Here is a 20,939-nt window from a genome sequence, read left to right on the forward strand (position 1 = left end):
CATAAAATAGTAGGCTTCCCTAGAGTATAACCTGGGACTAATACATGCATATTAGTCCTAATTCTAACCCACGAATCAACAAACAATCAGAATACCAGATAATGGAAATACATACATACTGTATAATTTTTTAAAAACTTTATCTTTAGTGGCTGTACCTTAATTGATATATAAAATTCATATATGTACCCTTTTAAATTTGGAATAACAAAACAAATCATTATGAGATATTTCTTTGAAGATTTAGGCTACTGTGTGCTATTATGGAAGTTCTTTTTTTTCACTTAAGTATTTCTGCTGTAAAAAGATAAGACCCAATTCAGTGGTCTGTCAAATTGTTAAAATAATATTAACAACAGTTACTGTCAAAATCTAAAAGACGTAAATTCGGCATGTCCAGTCTGATTTGGTGGGAAAAGGGACATCTATCTTAACAGCAGGCATGTAATATTTTTGGGAGGTTAAATTTTTTTGTGTGGTCTTACGTGCTGTCATATATTTCCTTTGCACTTTTGAGAAAAAATTAATAACACAATATGATAATTGTTTGGTGCTTTAAAAATGTATTGACCAGGTGTGTGCGTGTGTTTGTTTGGGAAAATTTTAGATTTTATGGGACCAACAGTTTAATTTTCTGTGATTTGTATCGGCGAACGAGTTATAGGCTGCACCTTCTAATTGTTGGTACCACATAGGTCCCAGTTTAATCAGAGACATATACATGTGTATATATGTATCTGGTTTAATGTAACCGCGGCAAATTGGTCCAAAATGTAACATAAAATAGAAGCGAACACTCAATCGAACAAGAAATTTCATCCCAACCCGAGACATATAATATCTGAGATCAAAGTTAATATGTATTATACATCTGTGTTCGAACTTGAGACTACATAACACCTGAGACTACTATAACACATAATGTGTTGTAGTACTAAACCTACACATGTATGGGACTATTACCCTAACATACTAGCACAGGTACATGAAAAATGCTGGTGATATTTATGTTTGTGAAATCCTCAAAAGAAATAATAAACAAAACAACCTTTTCCGAAGAAAAAGACACCAACAGGTCGTCCTAATCCTTTTGTTAAGTCACTTTTTCTCACGGGTTGATTGGGGGAGATTACACCTTTTTAAATGGTAAAATTCTTTTTAATATAACTAATTAGACATCAAAGACGTTATACACTACTAAAACTCAAACGGATTAAAAATTTCACATTTCTTGTAACTTATAATCGGTTTTGCTTAATTAGTAATTAAGAACTGCAATCAAAGTGTAATCAAATGAAATCCGATAGTTCCCAACAGCTGGAGAACTCATCCTAATGTGACGTGCACCTTGTGGGCGGAGTCAATATTCATGAGCGTTTAAAATTATCAAAATCTTTTCCACTGTCAACGGACAACCATTGAAGACGAGGATATTTTATTCACGAAGGATTTTAATATTTAATTTGGAATTAATTATCAATTTTAATTAGTGAATTGCATTGTTTAAAATAACTTTTAGTTAGGAGTTTTCAAGTGTAAAAGGGGTGGGCTTGCTATTTGTGAATATAAGCGGCGTCCACATGTTGGACAAAACATTTGTTTGTGTTTAAAAATGTGAGTGCTATTTGACAACATCTTCCAAGAAAAGAGAAACTCAGGATGGCTGCTTGTGGTGGTCATTCCCCAAGTTTAAGTCCATCTTTCATGGTAGATGAAAAGGGATGTTACAATTCTGTAAGTAAAGTATTTTTTATGTTCATTGTACAGCAAAGTTTAAAAAAAAACAACAACGGGCACCTGCAACGATCTTTTATTCCTGAAATTACCATAATAGAAATTAGTTCATTATGTTGTGTAGATCTGATGAATTAAATTATTTACCTTTATTTTTCATAAAAATCCTTCGAACCCTTTTTCATAAGATTTAAATTTTAAACGGTTGTACACAAGTCAACAACTCATAAAACATGTAAAACCAACCATAGGAAAAAATATCCTTTTTTTTTATACTGACACTTAAAAGGATTCCACTTAAATGATTTATTAAGAGTTAAGGCATATTGACTCATTAAGGGAACTTTTCCCTAATCCAAATTGTTCAGCAATCATATATTTTTTTAATTTTGACTTTTCAATTAATGAGTTCATACATGTGTACACATACAAGATGCATATATTCATATTACAATATATTAATAGTTTCTGCTTTTTCATTGATATCTCAAAGAACATTATTTATATATTTTTAATTAGTTAATTAACTAACAAATGCAATTTTGAAATTCTGTCAAACTTCATTGATAACGTCGTGTGAGTTGAGATACCTTCAACGGCTTATATGAGTGTTTCACCGAAAAGCTAAAATGTAAGATTTAATATAATTTTGAAAACTTATCATAAAGTTGCCCAACTCTCTACTTTTCATATGTATTAAAACTATTAGCAGATAAATGAACAATATAGCTTTTCATACCAATTTTATGTTTTTAGCAAAGTTTTCTTTATCATATCATATTAAATATAATTGTAAGACTTACAACTCCTACACGTGCATTATTTGTCTATAGTTCTGCAATATCTACATACAGTTTTTGTACATGAAAGTATAAGTACATATTGGAGTTTTTTTCAACAGGATCAGGACCATTAATTCTATAGAATTTTATAACCACCCTGGATATTCCTGTAAATTTGCAGCCAAAACGTTGTTAGATATAAAGCAAGAACATGTACATATTGTGTTTCTATACAGAATCTTGTTTGATGTACTGCATATTATTGCAAGATTCAAGCAATGCAGTTGTTGTAATTTAATAGAAAGTCTGTTATATCGAGCGGATCTAGTAACAGCCCCACTTCACTCTTCTGTCCCTTCATCCATCCTGTTTGCAGATACACCATGTAGCTTGAAATTGTTCAACATTCATTGTACAAGGAAAACTTTCATTAAACTTTTCTTGTTGTCTATGGACGGGAAGGACTTTATATTTGGTATGCAGCATGATAATGTCCAGTTCTAGTGTGTAAGCAATTTTTACATTAGCTGTTACATGCGCAGCAGCATTGCAGCCACCAGTCCTGCTTGCTGATAGTTAAAAATTTTACAACACTCATTGTACAAGGAAAACTTTTGTCATATTTTTTGGTTTCTTTTTAAGGGAATACTTAATAATTTTAAGTTGTAGCAAATAAGCAATTTCTACTTGATTATCAATGAATAGGGTCAGATAGGTTTTAGGTAATAATTTTTAATTACAAACATGTTAAAACAATTCAGCACAGCAACAGTACATGTGTTAAGGAATTTCCAAATATAAAAGATTTTCACTCTACTTTTTTTTGTATTTACAGGGTCCCCCTTTAGCACATCGAATAAAAGCTGGGAGGCCTTGTTCTAACTGTCCAAATGTATGTCCTGGGTTTGAGCTGCATTATTGGAGGTAAGTCAGTTGTATTTTAGGCCAAGACTTTTATAGTTATTGCTTTGACTACTGTTGAGCTCCCCTGTGAAGATGTTCTATAACAGGTTTTTAGTTCTTGAACTTTGTAGAACTTTTCTAGAGCATCAATTGCAAAAACTGTTTTGAATAACTTAGAAAGTTCTTGACATTAGTTCTAGAACACAATTTGTTCTTGATTTCAGGTTCTAGAACGTCAATGTTAATGTTAACATTGTACATAAGGATGGAACTTTTTAGTTTTTTCATATTTATTGAAGTCATTTTGATGGGGAAGGGTTACAGCGTTGTAATAATTTCTTGTGAAGGCAGATTTCAGAGAAATGAGTCTCATGCATGACAAGTGGAATTCATAAAAACACAATGCATTATTAATTGAACATGCAATAAAGTGTAAGAATATGCCACTGTCTCAAACAGCATAGATTTGAAATGCACTTGAATGTAGAACTACAGGTATGTTAATTAATAGATTGCAGTTATAAGCTTAAGGTGCAAATTTATTAGATACATGTATGGTGTTTAATCAGTACAGTTTGTTAGTTTAGTTGTGGTTTTAACAGTTTATTCATTCATGTTATCAATGCTTTCTGACATTTAAATTTGGGTACAAATTTCATTGTCAAAAATCATTGTCAGATTTTTTTCTGAATAAACAATTCATTTAAGATAATATTCAAGGGTCTAGTTTCCAGTTCATAAAGTTTACTAAAGCCACAATGTAAATCAAATATTTTTTCTTTAAATTTGGGAAATGTTTAGTTAAATGTAACTAACTAAACATTTGTCCTTTTAGAATACAATATACAATAAGAAATGTTCAAGAATGGACCAGTTCTACTATTATATATTTCTAGAACAAAAGGAAGAAATTCACCAGATTGTGTGACCTCACTTCATTTTGCCATGAAAATAACTATTCAGTTTGACCACATTCATGTAGACATTTTCCATCAATTAATGCAACCGATTTCTTAAATGTTTAGTGATCAGCATTTTTTATACATTTAATTAAGCTACTTATGCAAAATAGTTGATAAAATGTTTAAATAGAGATTCACAAATATGATGAGCCTTTGCTCCATGTTGAAGGGATTATTATCTTTAAAGACAAAGAACAGCAATGAAAGGTCTGTTTCTTTGCCAGTTGTTTTTTTAAGTGTATACAAATTTGTATTTAAATGTGGCATTACATTTAGTATTTTGGTGGAAACGGGGTACCCCTCATGAGTGTAACGAATACTTTTTTTTTTATAAAATGTGAAACATTTTTCTCTGGGCAGTTTAACTAAAAAAATGGATTGACAAATTATGATAAGAACTTTATACAAAAATAAGAAGATGTGTTATGATTGCCAATGAGACAACTCCCCACAAGAGAACAAATGACACAAAAATTAACAACTATACATTATGTAGGTCACCGTACAGCTTCAACAATGAGTAAAACCCATACCGCATAGTCAGCTATAAAAGACCCTGAACTGACAAATTTGAAACAATTCAAACGAGAAAACTAACTATGCACATTTGATGCTACGAAGATCTCTTTCTTATATATATATCATTTCACTTCCTGTCCTTACACAAAAATCAAATCAAACATGCTCTGAAATGTCTGGAGTCGTTTAAAAACAAGACTTACGACTAAGATTGATCGTAAGTCATGAATAATTCAATATACTTACAATCAATCTTAGTCGTTTGGTTTTTTTGTGAAACCGACTCCTGATGCCTAACTGTAAGTTATATACAATACTGTAAAAAAAAAAAATAAAACCTGAATTTGAAATTCATAATTTGATTTAGAAAATTGAATCTCCATGTTTGACATGTCAACATGTATGTTTTAAGACCAATGCATACATGTAGATTTTTGATTTGTTTACATTTAAAGTATTGAATCAATGAATATCTCCAAACTACAGGGGTTCAGGGAAATTGTCATATATTTGTTTAATTTATTCAAGTAATGTCTCTTTCTTTGGCAGGATTCCATCTGTGTAAAATCAACAAATTTTGACTGAAGATTTATTAATATACCTGTTAATGTGTTGGCTTTTTCGCAGTCAATTTTTTTTAAATTCAAAAAGGTTTTAAACCCTGATCAATAGTTTTATTACACCCAACTATTTTCAGGGTAAATTAATACTTTGTAAGTGCAGTTTTGATAGCAAGGTTTTCAAGGTTTTTGAATTTGATCAATACATTTATATGGTTCTCTGATTGAAATTTATGTAACTTTTAAAAAACCGTATGTAATATCTTTTAAAAAAACCCTATGTAATGGTTATAATATTTCCTGATGTAACATAAATTAATTTTTCATTCATATACATACTGTTACAAAATGTATATATGTGGTAAAACACTATAAAGTTGAATGGAAAATATAGATACACAATTTTCCTTAAGTCCATTACATAGTGTAAAGGCAATCGCAAGATACTAAAAGTCCAGTCACAAAACACAATGCTTTTTATATTGCACAGTTGAAACGAAAACTAAAAATTTGCATTGTACTTGTAAAATTCTGGAAGGCAATCAGTGTATATATATATCACTTTATTTAGAAATACGATAAAATATAATTAAATCATAACATTATGTGAACCTTTGCCACTGGATTATCTTTGATTGCGTGACTGATGTTTGTGAGCAACAAGAAATCCAGCTCAATTGGTAATACTCTGAGAACCCGGTTCAGAGTTCAAACAGGCCTGGTCTCAATCATTTTGAATTCATGTGATTCCTTCTGTTTTTTGTTTGTTCGTGTTTTGATAACGATATATATAATTTGAACATCGGAAAAGTTAACTTCTGTTGTCTATAATCAATCTACTGTATATCAAATTTGTAAATTGACAAAGAAGTTGCAATGGCATTTTTAAAAGCAGTATAAGAAAGGGATAACAAGGATTTCTTCATATATATATAGACATGATGATGATGTGTTTTAAATGAATTCTTTATGCTTCAGAAATGTATACAAATATGCTTAAAAATTACAAATACACATTACTGATGGGAAATTTTACAATTTGTACATTTACATCTTTCAACAATGAAGTGTGAATGTCATAATACCTTGTATACATGTATGCTTTGACACTAAGTTTCGTTATTTATTGATTTACCTAATTTGGTGATGATTTATGAATATCATTATAAATCAATATAAAGTTGTCAATTACCACACAATACCTAAAGGAAATATCCAAAGTTGTCACTTTGTCATAACCAGATGTTTATTTTAATCTAAAGTTAAGGACATACACTCCAGGTATGGTCAATCTGTTTTGTTATGGGACAGGAATTAAAAACTGGTTTACTTTCTAAAAGAAATTATCATATTGATGTTTTAAACGTGGGATAATAGTCCCAGCTTTAGATAAGGAAACAACTGGTGTGTAAGTACAGTGATATTACATTGTAAATGATACTTGTGGCTTGATTTTTAGTCCAGACAACTAATTACAACAACTTAGAATATTTTAGGGAAGCATTTTCCACTCTAGAAACCACTAAAAGCTGCACATAACAAAATACTTTAATTAATTCTCATGCAACATGCAGCTAATTGTTTCTAAGGGCAGTTACAGTCAATTATAAAATGCAAGGAGAAAATTAAACAATAAAACACATGCTAAGTCTTAAACATGTTCATGTAAAAGTACTACAATATGATAAACCACATGTGGATTGTTGAAAAATAAATTCCATTTGATTATCCTCATTGATAGGGAACACTTAAATGAATTCCTACCAATCCATAATGTCCTTGGTAGGCTAGATGGGAAATTAATACCACAGTGGTACAATTAATGGAAAAATGTTAATGGTTTTATAATTGTTGTAGGTTACCACTGTTGATGGCTTGACAATTAACTTTCTACTGTTTGTACTAGGGTACCAAGAGTAATTTGTTTTCTACTGTTTGTACTAGGGTACCAAGAGTAATTTGTTTTGATAGTAGTCATTTTTAGGGATAAGAGTATTTTTATCACATTACATGATTAAACCTGGACATTCAGCATGTACTTGTTAAAGCAGCTTAGCTACAAAAAAGTTAGATATTATAATAGAAAGACAATTACCTTAATTTTAGTCTAACCAGTAAAATAATAACTGAATTGTTTTTTTGCCTCAGGATTTGATAAAAATTATCTGCAAGGCTTATTGTACTGCTTGTCTTTGTTTTTATTTACCCAGAGAAAAAAAACGTTGATTATATTAGCCTTAATGTTCAAATTATTTGTACTTTTAAAAATGACCAATGAAAAAGTAATACTAAAGTCTTTATTTTTATAAGAAGTCACTTATCAAGGATTAATATGTATATCTAATTCAAAATATTTTGAAAGTAGTAAAAATAGTGAAAATACACACAATGTCAAACTGACTTGTCCCTAGGCCAATTAAAGCCAAATCTTGGATGTTTAATGGTATTATTACTGGACTCAGGTGTGAGGTTGTTGGTCTATTAAGACATTTATAGGACATAATCATACTATTTTATGTCTGTAAATTGTATTATCTCTTACTTATGTCTTTATTTTCATTGTTGTCATACATATTGTGATGTTTATTGTCTGATAAAACTTTGACTTGGGGTCAGGACCAAAAGCCAGATTTCAAATGTGCAGTTGAGTTGTAGGTCTGTCCTTCAAAAACTTTAATGTTGAATGTAATAAAAAGATAATTTTGGCATTGAAAGGTCTCTTGTCCAGATCAGGCACTCAAGCCCAGAGATAGAATGCAACAAGATAAGTGGTTTCACATTTGGATATTATAAATTTACTACTAGACATCATTGGTCAAGATTTATTTTTCAACCATGTGTATAGAACACACAACACAAACTCTCAGATCTCATGGCAAATCTGGCATTTCTTGACAGACACATTCAAGGGAGTTGTGAATTAATAGGAAACAAATTACGGATAAAAGTTAAGTTTTTTTTCATTGAAAATGAGTTCATTTATGGCTGGACCTTTACAAATCCTGAAAAAAGTCATTGCTTGGTTTTGAAAGGCAATGCATGCTCATTCTCTGTTCACATGTCAGAAATGTGGCCAGATTTTCTGTTGAATTTATTCATAACAAGTCTACACCCAGGGTTATTGGGAGCTTGTCTAGATGTCTTTTTGAGGAAACATTTTGTTTTTTGGGTTGCTGTCTCATTTACATTTACCCCATATCACTGGCCAACATCTCATTTTATTCATTAAGGGATGGAATACAGAAAACAATATTCTTTTTTTTTAAAGAAGTATAATACATGGATAAATTGAGATGGTAAATTCCTTTAGGGATTGGAAACCAGAAGAAAAACAAGACTACAAATGTCAATCATGAAGATGCAGCAAACCAAATATAAAATATTTAAAACATATACTTTATTAATTCCCACAAGTAATATTCACAAAATGTATTACATAATATCATAATCTGAACAATCAAATGAAATTAAGCTTCCATCTCAAATGTAACATAATTAATAGCTTTGTTTGTATTCTTTGTGGAGTTTCATTAAGGATTATTTTGTCACTGGTCAATTTTTATCAGAAAACTCTTACATTTTGATTCTCTTGTCATTCAGAACATGCCCAAATGTAAAACATTTCATTGTGTATTTTTTTTTATAAATAAATGTCTTTTGGCCCAAGAGGAAAAACCCATTAAGACCATTTAAGTTAAGCACCATTCTCAGATTACCACTTATACCAATTCCAAGAAGGTTTAAAATGAAATTTTCCTGTTTTTTTGTTTAGAGAAGCTTGGATTATGGTAACAACATTTACATGATTGACAACTTGCTCAATAAATTGTCTTTGGTAACATTTATAAATCTTACATTTAACTAGGAGCAATTTTTCGACAGAAAAACATATACAGGAATGAATCTTTCAGAAGAATTAGACCACTTTAATAATCACAATTTAGGATTTGTAGCACAGATTCAGATTGACTTTTGTGTAGGCTTCAAAAAATCTTTGTACAAATATCATTACCATTCCTTAAAGCCTCTTTCACTCTGTTCTTAGTGCATTGTAGCATTTGTTCAGGTAATTATATAGAAGCAGCTGATTGTGTCTAATTACCAATATATTACATGAAAGGGTGGGCACTACCCAAATGTATCAACACAGATGTTATAAGGCATTAATCCTATGTATATTTATATACTTAACATCCAATTTAACTTTGCTTAATTTAAATATTTATAGTATACATCCTCTCAACCATACTTGAGAAGCCATTACACAAACATTTGTATACTTTTCTTAAAGACCCAGCAGTAGTCCCAAACAAGTAAACTGGTTGCTCATTTATCAATGATTTGGCTATCAATGGAGGACCTTTTGAAGTGTAGATTATAGAAAGAATATGCACATACATGAATATTCCATCTTGTATCTAACTATCCAATACTTAGATCACAACATTTTTTTGAATATTTGTTGTATTCAGAGAAAATTTTGAAGACTCAGATTAAATGACATGTAATGCAAAACAAAGTATCATTTTATACATACAAGAAGATCTCCGTTATTACCCTCTAAACTGTTTACCTGGAGAAAATTTTATTAAATTTGTGGATTGTGTCAAGATTCCCATTGTTAAAAAGTTTAATATTGACACTATCATGAATGGGAGTGTCAGTCATAAAAAGCACATTTTAATAGAATTTGGTCATAATGCAAAAGTTATGTAATGGGAAAACTATGTCTCTTCAAATAGTCTGACATTCCTTAATTTTAAGATTTTATGGTTTTGTAATTAGTAGAATATGAATTTGTTTGGAGTACAGGAAGTGCGATAAGAAAAGATATTTGGTATTTTTTAGACGTCAAGCTGTTCAACATGAATTGTCTCCTCCAAGAAAAGAAGTGAAGAATATACTTTTCTGTTAGAATTATCTAGAATTGTTAAAAAATGTACTGGTTTAATTGGTCCAGAGAGATCTCTGCTAATCCAGTACACTTTCATTCATCTTGAAGTATAAGAAATTCTGTTAATTTATTCATATTCTTAGATTTTGATTGTACCAGACTTAATACAAGTCATGCAAGCCAGATAGAGGATTGAACATGCAATTTCTTTAACAGTATACATGTTGCTTCACTGCTCCCCTGACCTGGTAGATATATAACCGCCCATTATTATCTGCACTAGTAGAATACTTCTTTAGTTCATTTGGTAGAGAATGTGCCAGGCGTCCTGGATTCCACTACTGGCTGGTACAGTGCTAAATTTAGGATTGAAGCTGACCTGCTTTACTGATACAATGTAATTTAAGGTCTAACACAGTGATAAACATGCACATTGTTGCTTACACTATTTTTTTAAAATGACTGTTAGTAGTATGTCAGATTTGAGTCGAAATTCTTAGGCTTCCAAATGGTCTTTTCTAAAATGTCATTGTTTTCACCAGACATAACTGCCTTATATGATCATCTAATAGAAGGAATTCACTGATACATGTACTTGTCAATACTTTTACACTGTTGTCTGTAAAAAAATTAATCTAAGATGTGCTTGCATGTGAAGTTTAGAGAGTTTTTACTTTTAGAACCATAGAAATTCTATAATCGCTCAACATTCTGCTGATGAAGTGGTAATTATTACTAGATACCTGTCCAGAAATTAGAGAAGATATTGTGGTTAAGCTGGTAACTAATTGGCACTTGTCTGTTCATTTGTTTGGTTATATTCAATTATTATCATTTTGTATTGTGGCTGACCAATGAAAGATGAGCTCTATCAGTAAACAATAACAACTGACCAATGATAATGTTGATAAACATTGTTAGGGTAATTGTTTCTGTGTCTAGGTGCAAATTACCTACATATTATAGATTACATATTTTGTTCAAGCTGTGGCACCGACAGCAAAAAAATATTTAACCTTGTGTTAAGGCTACACATTCCAGGGAATTGCCAATTTCACAATTTTTTTGCCTTGACTGTTTGTTTTTTGAGTAAAAAAATTAAAAAATATAAAGCCTTAAAACCAATGGCAAGTTTGATGTCACCTGACAGCAAAGGTGTGAAAACCAAATGACAAAATTCAACCAAACTGGCACACATTCTTCAACAGAACATGGAAGTTGTGCACCTATTATTTTGTGACTGCAGGCGACACACGTCTTCCCTGGAAGACATGCACATTTACTCTTATTTTCTGTCAAATTTTAGGAAAATGCAGAAAACCATTGGTTTACTTGTAGATGACTCTTTTTTGATGATATAAGGAGAAAAATGGTCCATTGTGGAGTATACATCAATCAGATTCATAGCAAATTCCAGTTACCCTCAAAATCTTGTTATATATTGTATTGTTTGGTTAAGTCATCAAATTGACATTTACCACAAATCCTATTTCAATCATCTGCTGGATATACTATGATACTTGTGAAAATAACATGTATTTTTTAAAAACATAAGCAAATACCAACATGACAGCTGACCATTAACACCAATAAATTGTATCTGCTTAACTGCAAGCTGAATTGGAAATTGCATTGGGACATTGAAACATGTACATGTATGTTTATAAAAAAAAGCTTAATCCAAATCATAAAATTAACCATTGGATCAAAAGAAAATACCATAAATGTTTATTTATTACAGCCCACAGGTTTGTCTTTTTTCTTTCAAAATAAGTTAATTCTGAATATATAAGGAGAAAATATACATTTTTTTTACCTGAAGAAAGGTTAGACAAGGTCGTATATCAAAGAATAAACAAATCAGACTAATGCCCTTCAGTTTACATACTGTAGAAAGGATTTAGTTTGATCTTTTTAAGTCTGGGGGTTGTTTTTTCAAGTAAGTTAAACATATTTGATGAGAAGTATTTCCTTAGATATTATTAATGCATATATATATTTATATATATGTTGTAATATATTGGGATATTAACCCTTCAAATCAAGTCCGTTATCTCAACCATACTGTGTTAATGTCCTAAAAAATTCTTGTGAATGAATATTTTATGATTCGGATAAACAGCTTCAATTGTGAATAAAATGCCATTAATAAATTCCATTTGAAAAAGTTGTTTCAAAAATTTTTAGGCAATTGGAAAAGATTTAGACATCTTCTATTAAAGAACATTAAGATTACTTAGGGCTTAGTGTCCTGCTGTGAATTAAGACTTTTCCCTTTACAATGTGGTAATAATCATTCTATTGGACACTGGATTTGTGAAATTGACAATTTTGTAAAGATTAAAGGTTGGGGAGTTTTGTAAAACTGTTACTCAACCAGCATACCACACACATTTACATCTTACTGCTTGTTTATATATGCTACACTGTTTAACTATAGTTTGGAGAGAAGTCCCACTGACTAGATTATCCAACTACATACCCGTCCAATGCCACAAGAATGTGTAGTCCTTTAGTTCTGTGTATGTTTATATTTTCATTGTTTCTTGTATTTACTGTAGTTATACATTTCACTCCATTTAAACCATTGCACAAGTAACTTTCTCTTGAAGTGTTGAACATTTTTATTTGTATGCAGGTTGTTGTTGGTACTCTATTTATTTTTTCATTTTTCTCCTGAATTTTGAAACAAAGACTTGAAAAAGAGGTATTTGCAGCTTCTTCTTAAAGTAAGTGGCATTTATGAGTTATAGAAAAGACAGGTTGACAGAATAATGTGTCCTTGTAATATTACATTTCTTCCTGTTACATCAGGCTTCTGATTGGCCAAGTGGTCTTAGTAGTTCATCTACTGTATCACTGAGCCTGTCAACACTGATAGTGAGTTTGAACCCAGCATGTGGCAGGTGCATTTGACTCCAGTCGGAATTGACTAGGATTGCCAGTTATCCTGCCACAGGTTGGTGGTTACCTCCATGTACTCTGCCTTCCTCTACCAATAACAGCTAGCAGCCTCAATCATAACCAATAGTGCAGAAAGAGGTGACACCAACAATCAATCAATCAGTCCTGTTACATGTCTTCTTGCAGACTGTTATCTTGAGAAATTATAACATGTTAAAATCTGCCTCAGCTTTTTGATATATTTACTCTAAATGACTTAAATATTTTATTTTAAACTTATCAATACACTGTCAGATCGTCAACGTAATTGTACTGATCTTTTGTCACCAGGTCTTTCAACCTTTGCACATCTGAATGGGGTTCCAGTATCATTGATATGTTTAAAATCTGCCGTAATCAGTTCTTAGAATCTGTTTCTTTTATCGTAGTATCTAAATAATGTGTGAAACTCAACATTGAATGTATTGTCATTTCTGTTATGATACTAATTTAACAGATTGTTCTAAGCTCTCGGTCTTTATTAAATATCAGAGTATCCAGGAGACGACATTACTGATGTTTTCCTTTAGTATTACTCTGTATTTGACTTTCCTTATGACTTTCCTGTGTATAAGGTTTATTATCAGCTAGTCAGTAATAAAAGATTCAATGAAACCTAAATATGCTCAAGCTCATCAAACAATTATTGTAATTTAAAGATATTTCATAAAGTATCAGTAAAACTATACAACACCCAAGTATAGTAAAGGTAAAATGACATTGACCCTTCTGAGTAAATATGTTGCATTGAGGTAGAGGATCAAATTACTTTACTGTGTATATATTCAAAAGATTTTGTCCTTTTACAATACCAATTGCTAAAAAGATTTACGCAATTGCAGTTTGAATTCACTTCTACAAACTCGGATCAGCTGGTAGATAGAGGTGAATTAATAATCAAACTGCAATTTTGTAAAACATATTGTGAAAGGACAAAACCTTTTGGATATGATTCTGTGCTGATAGCTTTGACTAAAATTTTGAAATATTGATATTTGGATAGATAACGAAAAATAAAAATATTGTGACAATTTTGTTGAGAAGTTTCTGGTAGCAGTTGAGTGTTGACCTTTTTTTGTTTGAAGAAAGGTTTATCTCCATACAATGATTATGTCATTAAAGGTGATAATCTCTGTTATAAGGTAAATCTAACCAGAGTAAATACATTTTATCTCTTTGTAAATATTGTGATGAATTTATCCAAACTTTCCCATTCTATAGTAAAGTTAGTGATTCAGTCGCCCCATCGATGTTTGAAGTGGTTTGGAATTTGATGAGAAATTCCCATTCCCTATTTTGTACAATAGACAAATCTTAGTTATAATATTTGTTTAGACAACACTGAAATATTGTGAAATACCATTATCTCAATATTTTTGTATGACAGTGACTGGTTCACATTTAGAATTCTGTATTTTTTTGGTCCAGGATTGTCTTGTTTATCTTTTTTTGGTCCTATTCTTTTGGTATTCAGTAGGTACATGTATATGTGTAGGCAAAGACAACAATCATCATGTGCTAAACAGTTCATTTCAAAAATTTTATGATAAAAAATAAATTCTAAAAAAAAGAGAAAAAATGAGAATTATTTTTTTTCAACTATTTGGTATCTGGTTGCATTATAGTATAAATGAGATACAATTGTAGCAAAATAGTTTTTAACATTATACAAATTAGGACAAGATATTCAATATAAAATAAATGTCATTTTAATGTCTCAATTATCATTAATTATTATATTATTATTACTAAAATAAAGTTAATTGTTATCCATCATGACATGCCAAGTTTGTTCCCAATCTTATCAGATTACAAAATCTGCAAATTTAAAGATTACCTTTAGTATCCTGAACTTATTTGTTGAAATTACCTTTCAGGCAATTAAAGATATAATCATGTCAGAACTAAATGTCCCCCTGTTACACTCAGAACCTGTTTTCATGAACTATTTTGACAATTTGTTTCTAATTAATTCTTTGATACTATCAAAACGTTTATATTGAATGGTCATTTTTCCCTTATAAGAAAAATCAGATTTGGCAGAAAATTGGATTTTTAATAGGTCAGGCAGATAGGTGAGGAATTAAATTGACATTGACTTAAATCAAGGTAAAGTACAATGATTTATAAACATAAGGATAATGGAATTGGGGTTTAGGGTGCCATCAATCAGTGATTTTATTTGATATTAGCTGTACTTATTTATTGTTTTTTTAACACATAGCTTTTTACCTTTTAACTTATTAAGACCAATGTAGCTAGCCTGGCCAAATGAGTTTGCTCAAATTCTATTTAATTATCCTTTAGTCATATATCAGTCCTTGTTGTGTACAATCCTTATAAAGTATGAGAATTTTGTACCCTGAAGTTTGAAAACAAGCCAGCCATGATGATGGTTACTATTTATTATAGTTTTGAAAATAGTAAATTTATAATAAACTGCAGTGGTAAAGTATTGAAAATTCTAAAATCTTTTGTTTATACTACAATAAAACAAGTCATAGACAGTTCTGAAGATTAGCACTTTACTTGTAAAATTGAAATCTTATCCTAATGATATTCCATCTTCTCAAGAAGATCCATTCATGTAACTCTGATTTGTTCAGATTCAATGCAGATAAGATTTAATAAGTTTATATACAAAGTTAAAGCTTGATTTCATTATATTTAATTAGACCCACAGCCATAATCCTTAGCGTTTCATGGAAAACACATGGATACAAGATGCTAATCTTTGAGTCTTATCTTCAGCTAGACTGTTTAGAAGTACATAGCCTCTGGATGGAATTTCATTGCTTCACTTCCTTTGATCAAAAATCAATCAACCTTATACATGGCTATAACCAGTACATAGGAATCCCCTTGTCTCTCAGGTCTGTGGTTTTATGACCAGCATTAAATTTCGTGTTAAATACAGGGGAGGTAATATTATGACTGGGTTTTGGTAATTTGAGGGTGTTGGGTTTCATATCAACCAAATGATTCAAGGCAGTAAGGTGGTCCGTTTTATGACCCTTAATAACAGGTTACAGTGCAGATTAAGGGTATATATGATCTTTATATTAATTTGAAAACAGTAGGGTTTTTGCTCATGTGAAATCTAACAAGAGTTTAAAGTAATAAATTGCAGAGGCCTTGTGTACTTTTTGTTAAAAATAAGTTCATGGTACATTTATTATATGTTATATACAGGTTTTATGATTATAAAATTTACTGTTGGTACATATACATATATAAAATGTTAAATTTCCAACTATTAAAATACTAGATTGTAGAATTACAGAATCAATGTGAACAAGAAATGCTGTACAAATGTAATCAATATTTAAACAGACATTTTAAGACTTGGGAACATTAAAACAAAGTAGTTTATTTGATTTTAAAAGCAGATAGACAGAATTTTTTTTCGTGTGGTTTAGATATGAAATTTACAGGTGTTCCAAGTTTTTTGGGATTTTCTTGCCAAATAAATGATTATAGGAAGCATGTACAACTATCTGTTCATAATCCTTCCTTTCTCCTGGAAATAATCCTCTTTTATCCTATCTGACACTTTAATGACAACTTGATTAGTAAAATTCCCAAAATAAATAAATTTAGTTATTTGGGAAGTTCATGCACCTACAAGTGAAAATATCCTAAATTATTTTTGAAAGCATTGCAAAAACTGTAAATTGTGAAGGATTTTACTATATGATGTTGTTTTTGTATAAATTCTCATTCATGTTTAAATCCAGTTGCTGTAACTCTTGCACTTTCTTCTGTGTTGATCAATGGGGATCTCCTCCTTAGGAGATAAGAAAGTATGAGGGTAACACCTATTATTAGTTTTTAGAAGGACATTTGTAGTATTATTACTGAAAGTGGTCATAAAATATTAGTACATGTACTGATATAATACTGTATACAAACAATCTATACATTGGCTATTTCATTTCAAGTGACCTTTATAAGAACACTAAATTAACCAGGTCAATTGTGGGCATAAAGTTTTATTAATACAAAAAAAAAGTGGCAAATAAGATCACAATACAAATACTGTTTTCCTTTTGTGTTAATATTTGATAAAAATAATTTGGCACTTTTACAGCGACTTTCTTTACATGTCATTATAATTATTGTCAAAGGTTTATTGGGCTAGGTTGGCTTTTCCAATTCTTTTTATAATTTATAATTCTTTTGTTGATTTTTTTAATGTAGCTTTATTCTGTCATATATTTTTCATTACACATTGAAAATTTAAGCTGAAGCTATGGAAATGTTAATTTAAACAGAATGCACTAAGCAGTTTCAGTTCACAATTGTTTTTGAAATAAATATGACCCAGTGGCGGATCCAGAAATTTTCATTAGGGGGGCCCATTGACTGCCACAAGAGGGGGCCTGCTTAGTCATGCTTCAGTGATTCCGTAAATAATCAACCAAATTTTACCCACAAAAGGGGGGCCCGTGCACCCTGGCCCGCACCCCCCTCTGTTACCAGTATGTTTTAAAACTTCTACCATATAATCAGTGATTTTGCTAGCGCTCGTCACTTTCGTCTTTTACGAAACGATTTTCGAAATGACGAAAGTATTTCAAATCAATTTCGTCACGTAAATTTGGAAAGTGTAAAAATTTTTTCGCATGAAAATACAATAATTCTACCTGTCTTCATGTTTCTGACAAGTTTATGACCCTCAGCTAATTAATGTTTATATGATATAATCACATTATACATGTAACATATTTTTCAGCCTTTCTTATGTGTTTTTGATAAAAGTTGATGAATAAAAAAAGAAATAACTAGATCTTCCATTCATTGTCATCAAAAAGATTTACGCATTATTTGAAGTCTCAAAGTTAGCTATAAGTAAGGAAATTACTTTTTCGTCTTTGATTATAATATATCACCATAGAATGATATGATGGCCAAAATACTAAAGGATGGTATAGTGTCAACATTTGACTGGACAATAGCTATAGATTTCTGTGAAGCAAAAAAAAAAACTATGAGTGCTCATTGTTACCATAATAGCTTTTTTATTATTTCAAAACTTCACCTTATAAAAAGTCCACCTGATAAAATAAACTGGTTTCAAGTTAATATTTACTTTTTAGATACTGGTTTGTTCATTTTAAAGTGGTTTAATAACATTACCCTTTGTAATTCAAGTGTCTTGAATTAAAAAGATTGACCTTTACAAAAATATTCAAAAGATGGCACTATTTCAATATTTTGAGTAGAAAATTCTTTACACAAAAAACACTTTTGTTGTTCACATTTTTAACTCAAAAACTGGTTGATATTATCTTTGCATTAAAATATGTTTACAAGATAAAAAAAGTCAAATAAATGCAAAGCGAAGGATCTTGGTGTAATGTTTAATTACTGTGGATTCATCATTACTTGTTGTATACCAATTTTCGTTGATTTTGAGAGTACAGGTAAACCACAAATTTGAATGTTCAACGGAGTACAAATTTTCTATAGGCTTCTAAGCAGACTTAGGAAAAACTACGAAATCAAGTATCCACGAAAATACAAATTTTCTTTAATCCATGAAAATACAAATTTTCTTTAATTCATGAAAATACAAATTTTCTTTAATCCACAAAAATACAAATTTTCTTTAATCCACGAAAATTGGTACCCACGAAAAATAAATGAATCGACAGTATGGTTAAAGACTTTAATGGCTGAGTTGCAAAACTTATGGAAATGTAACTTGAAATGCCATGATCTAATTATAAACTATAATGACAATCAATAGTCATTGATATACTTCAGGGATGATTTAAATGAAAATAAGTACTTTTCATCCAGAATGTTGGAGGGCCGTCAGTGGCCGAGTGGTCTAAATAGTCCCAACTACTGTATCACTTAAGCCTGTCAACACTGAGGTTGTAAGTTGATAACACAAATAGGAACCCTTTTTTGAGAACAGTGCTAAAAATGTACTTGTTCTGACTGTCAAAACCAAGTAAATTTTTGGAAAAAATGGTGATCGCATTTTGTTTGCCTCCCAATCAAAATATTATCATCATACATCCATGATGATCCTCTATACCATAAGGTTGATTTGCATTTCAAGTATTTTAACTTTGTCAAATATTGCTTAGAGGTGACATACTGTAAAGTGTTTGGGTTTTTTGGGGGGATATTAAGTTTTGTGATTTCATAGGACATAACTGTTCACAATTTACTATTTTCACTTTTTTCTAGTCCCGCCCTGGCTGTATATTTTTAGATCAAATCTACACGAGGGACAATTTTTTTTTATCATCAAAGCCCTTACGAAAATTTCCCACTTCACTGTATGCATCAAAAAGAAGCAGTGCAGATTGACTTTTCATGTTTATAAAGGGAATGGGCTAAAAATTGAGGCTGTCTCTTTGTCCACAATAAACCACTTTGAGTTCGTTGCATTTCCGTCAAAAACTTTGGTTTTAGTGAACATCATTCATGGGTTTAGGGGCATTGTCACTGTTATATCTGTATATTTATGTTATGTTTACTTTTATCTCCATAGGAGCTGGAGTTATAATATATTATCAACCAACCAAGTTTACAGTCACTTCCTTCCCATGTTGAGCAAGCAAAAATATAATGCTATATTGACTTTTCATGTATATAAAGGGAATGGGCTAAACATTGAGGCTGTCTCTTTGTCCACAATAGACCACTTTGAGTTCGTTGCATTTCCGTCAAAAACTTTGGTTTTAGTGAACATCATTCATGCATTTAGCGGCATTGTCACTTCCTTCCCATGTTGAGCAAGCAAAAATATGATGCTATATTGCACAAAAATATTTCAGCAAATTAAATTCTTATGACTGATAATCAGCACTGCTGTCATTAGGAAATTGTGATTAAGTACCTACGGAAGAAGCATTATTTCTTGTTTATCCTGTATAATGACGATCACTTGATGAACTTTAATAGTAAAGGGATACAGGGCCCTCTATCTGGTAAATGAAGTTATAAAGGCACACATAATTGACGAACTTTTTTTTTCCAGTGAAGGACATTACTGGAAAGAAGTCTATTGCTTTTGAAATTGAAGTTTCTTGCAGTGTGATTTTGATTGAAAATTCTTTATAGTCCTGACATGAAGATACAAGTGTAACATATAGATTTCCTGATACATGCTGCTGTACTATTTTCATCAACCGAAAGACATTCCTATAACTTGTATAAATAAACTGTCTGATAATAAGAAATTATTAATGCTCCAGACAGACTACTTTTTTAATGGACAGTTTGTCAAAGTCACATGCTAGTTTGATGTTTTCAACAACCAGAAAATTGTAGTTGCAAGGCACAATTCTCTGGCAAATTTTCACCCAATCCTTTCTATCAACAGATGTATTGTTCCCAGTCTCTGGTGAATATACAGTGAAAATTTTATGACAAAATGTTTTCAGGCTGTAAGCCAATGAAGTTCTGTAGGAGTTAGGATCTGTGAAAGACTTGGGACTGTATAGTACTGTATCAGTACCCAATAGCAGATGTTTCCTATATGAAGCAAATCTCTTAGTTGATATGATGTGCTGAAAAGCAACCCATTATTTTTAGTTTGAAGGTGATAAAAATGGGAGGTTTTGTTGATAATCTTCATTTTTTACTTGACATTTATCTGAAAAAGTAACAGAATTCAGTT

General features: G+C 30.8%; 1 protein-coding gene across 1 annotated transcript in view; it reads left to right on the top strand.

Moving 5' to 3' along the window:
* Positions 1-1,381: 1,381 nt before the first annotated feature.
* Positions 1,382-20,939, top strand: part of LOC127700695 (prickle planar cell polarity protein 3-A-like) — a 63,243-nt gene continuing 43,685 nt past the window's right edge. Inside the window, exons 1-2 of the mRNA XM_052204329.1 lie at positions 1,382-1,734; positions 3,352-3,440. Coding sequence (XP_052060289.1) covers positions 1,660-1,734; positions 3,352-3,440 — 164 coding nt within the window. The 5' untranslated portion in view covers positions 1,382-1,659. The remainder of the gene's footprint in view (positions 1,735-3,351; positions 3,441-20,939) is intronic.

This window comes from Mytilus californianus, unplaced genomic scaffold, assembly GCF_021869535.1.
Source record: "Mytilus californianus isolate M0D057914Y unplaced genomic scaffold, xbMytCali1.0.p SCAF_1, whole genome shotgun sequence".
Taxonomy (NCBI): Eukaryota; Metazoa; Mollusca; class Bivalvia; order Mytilida; family Mytilidae; genus Mytilus; species Mytilus californianus.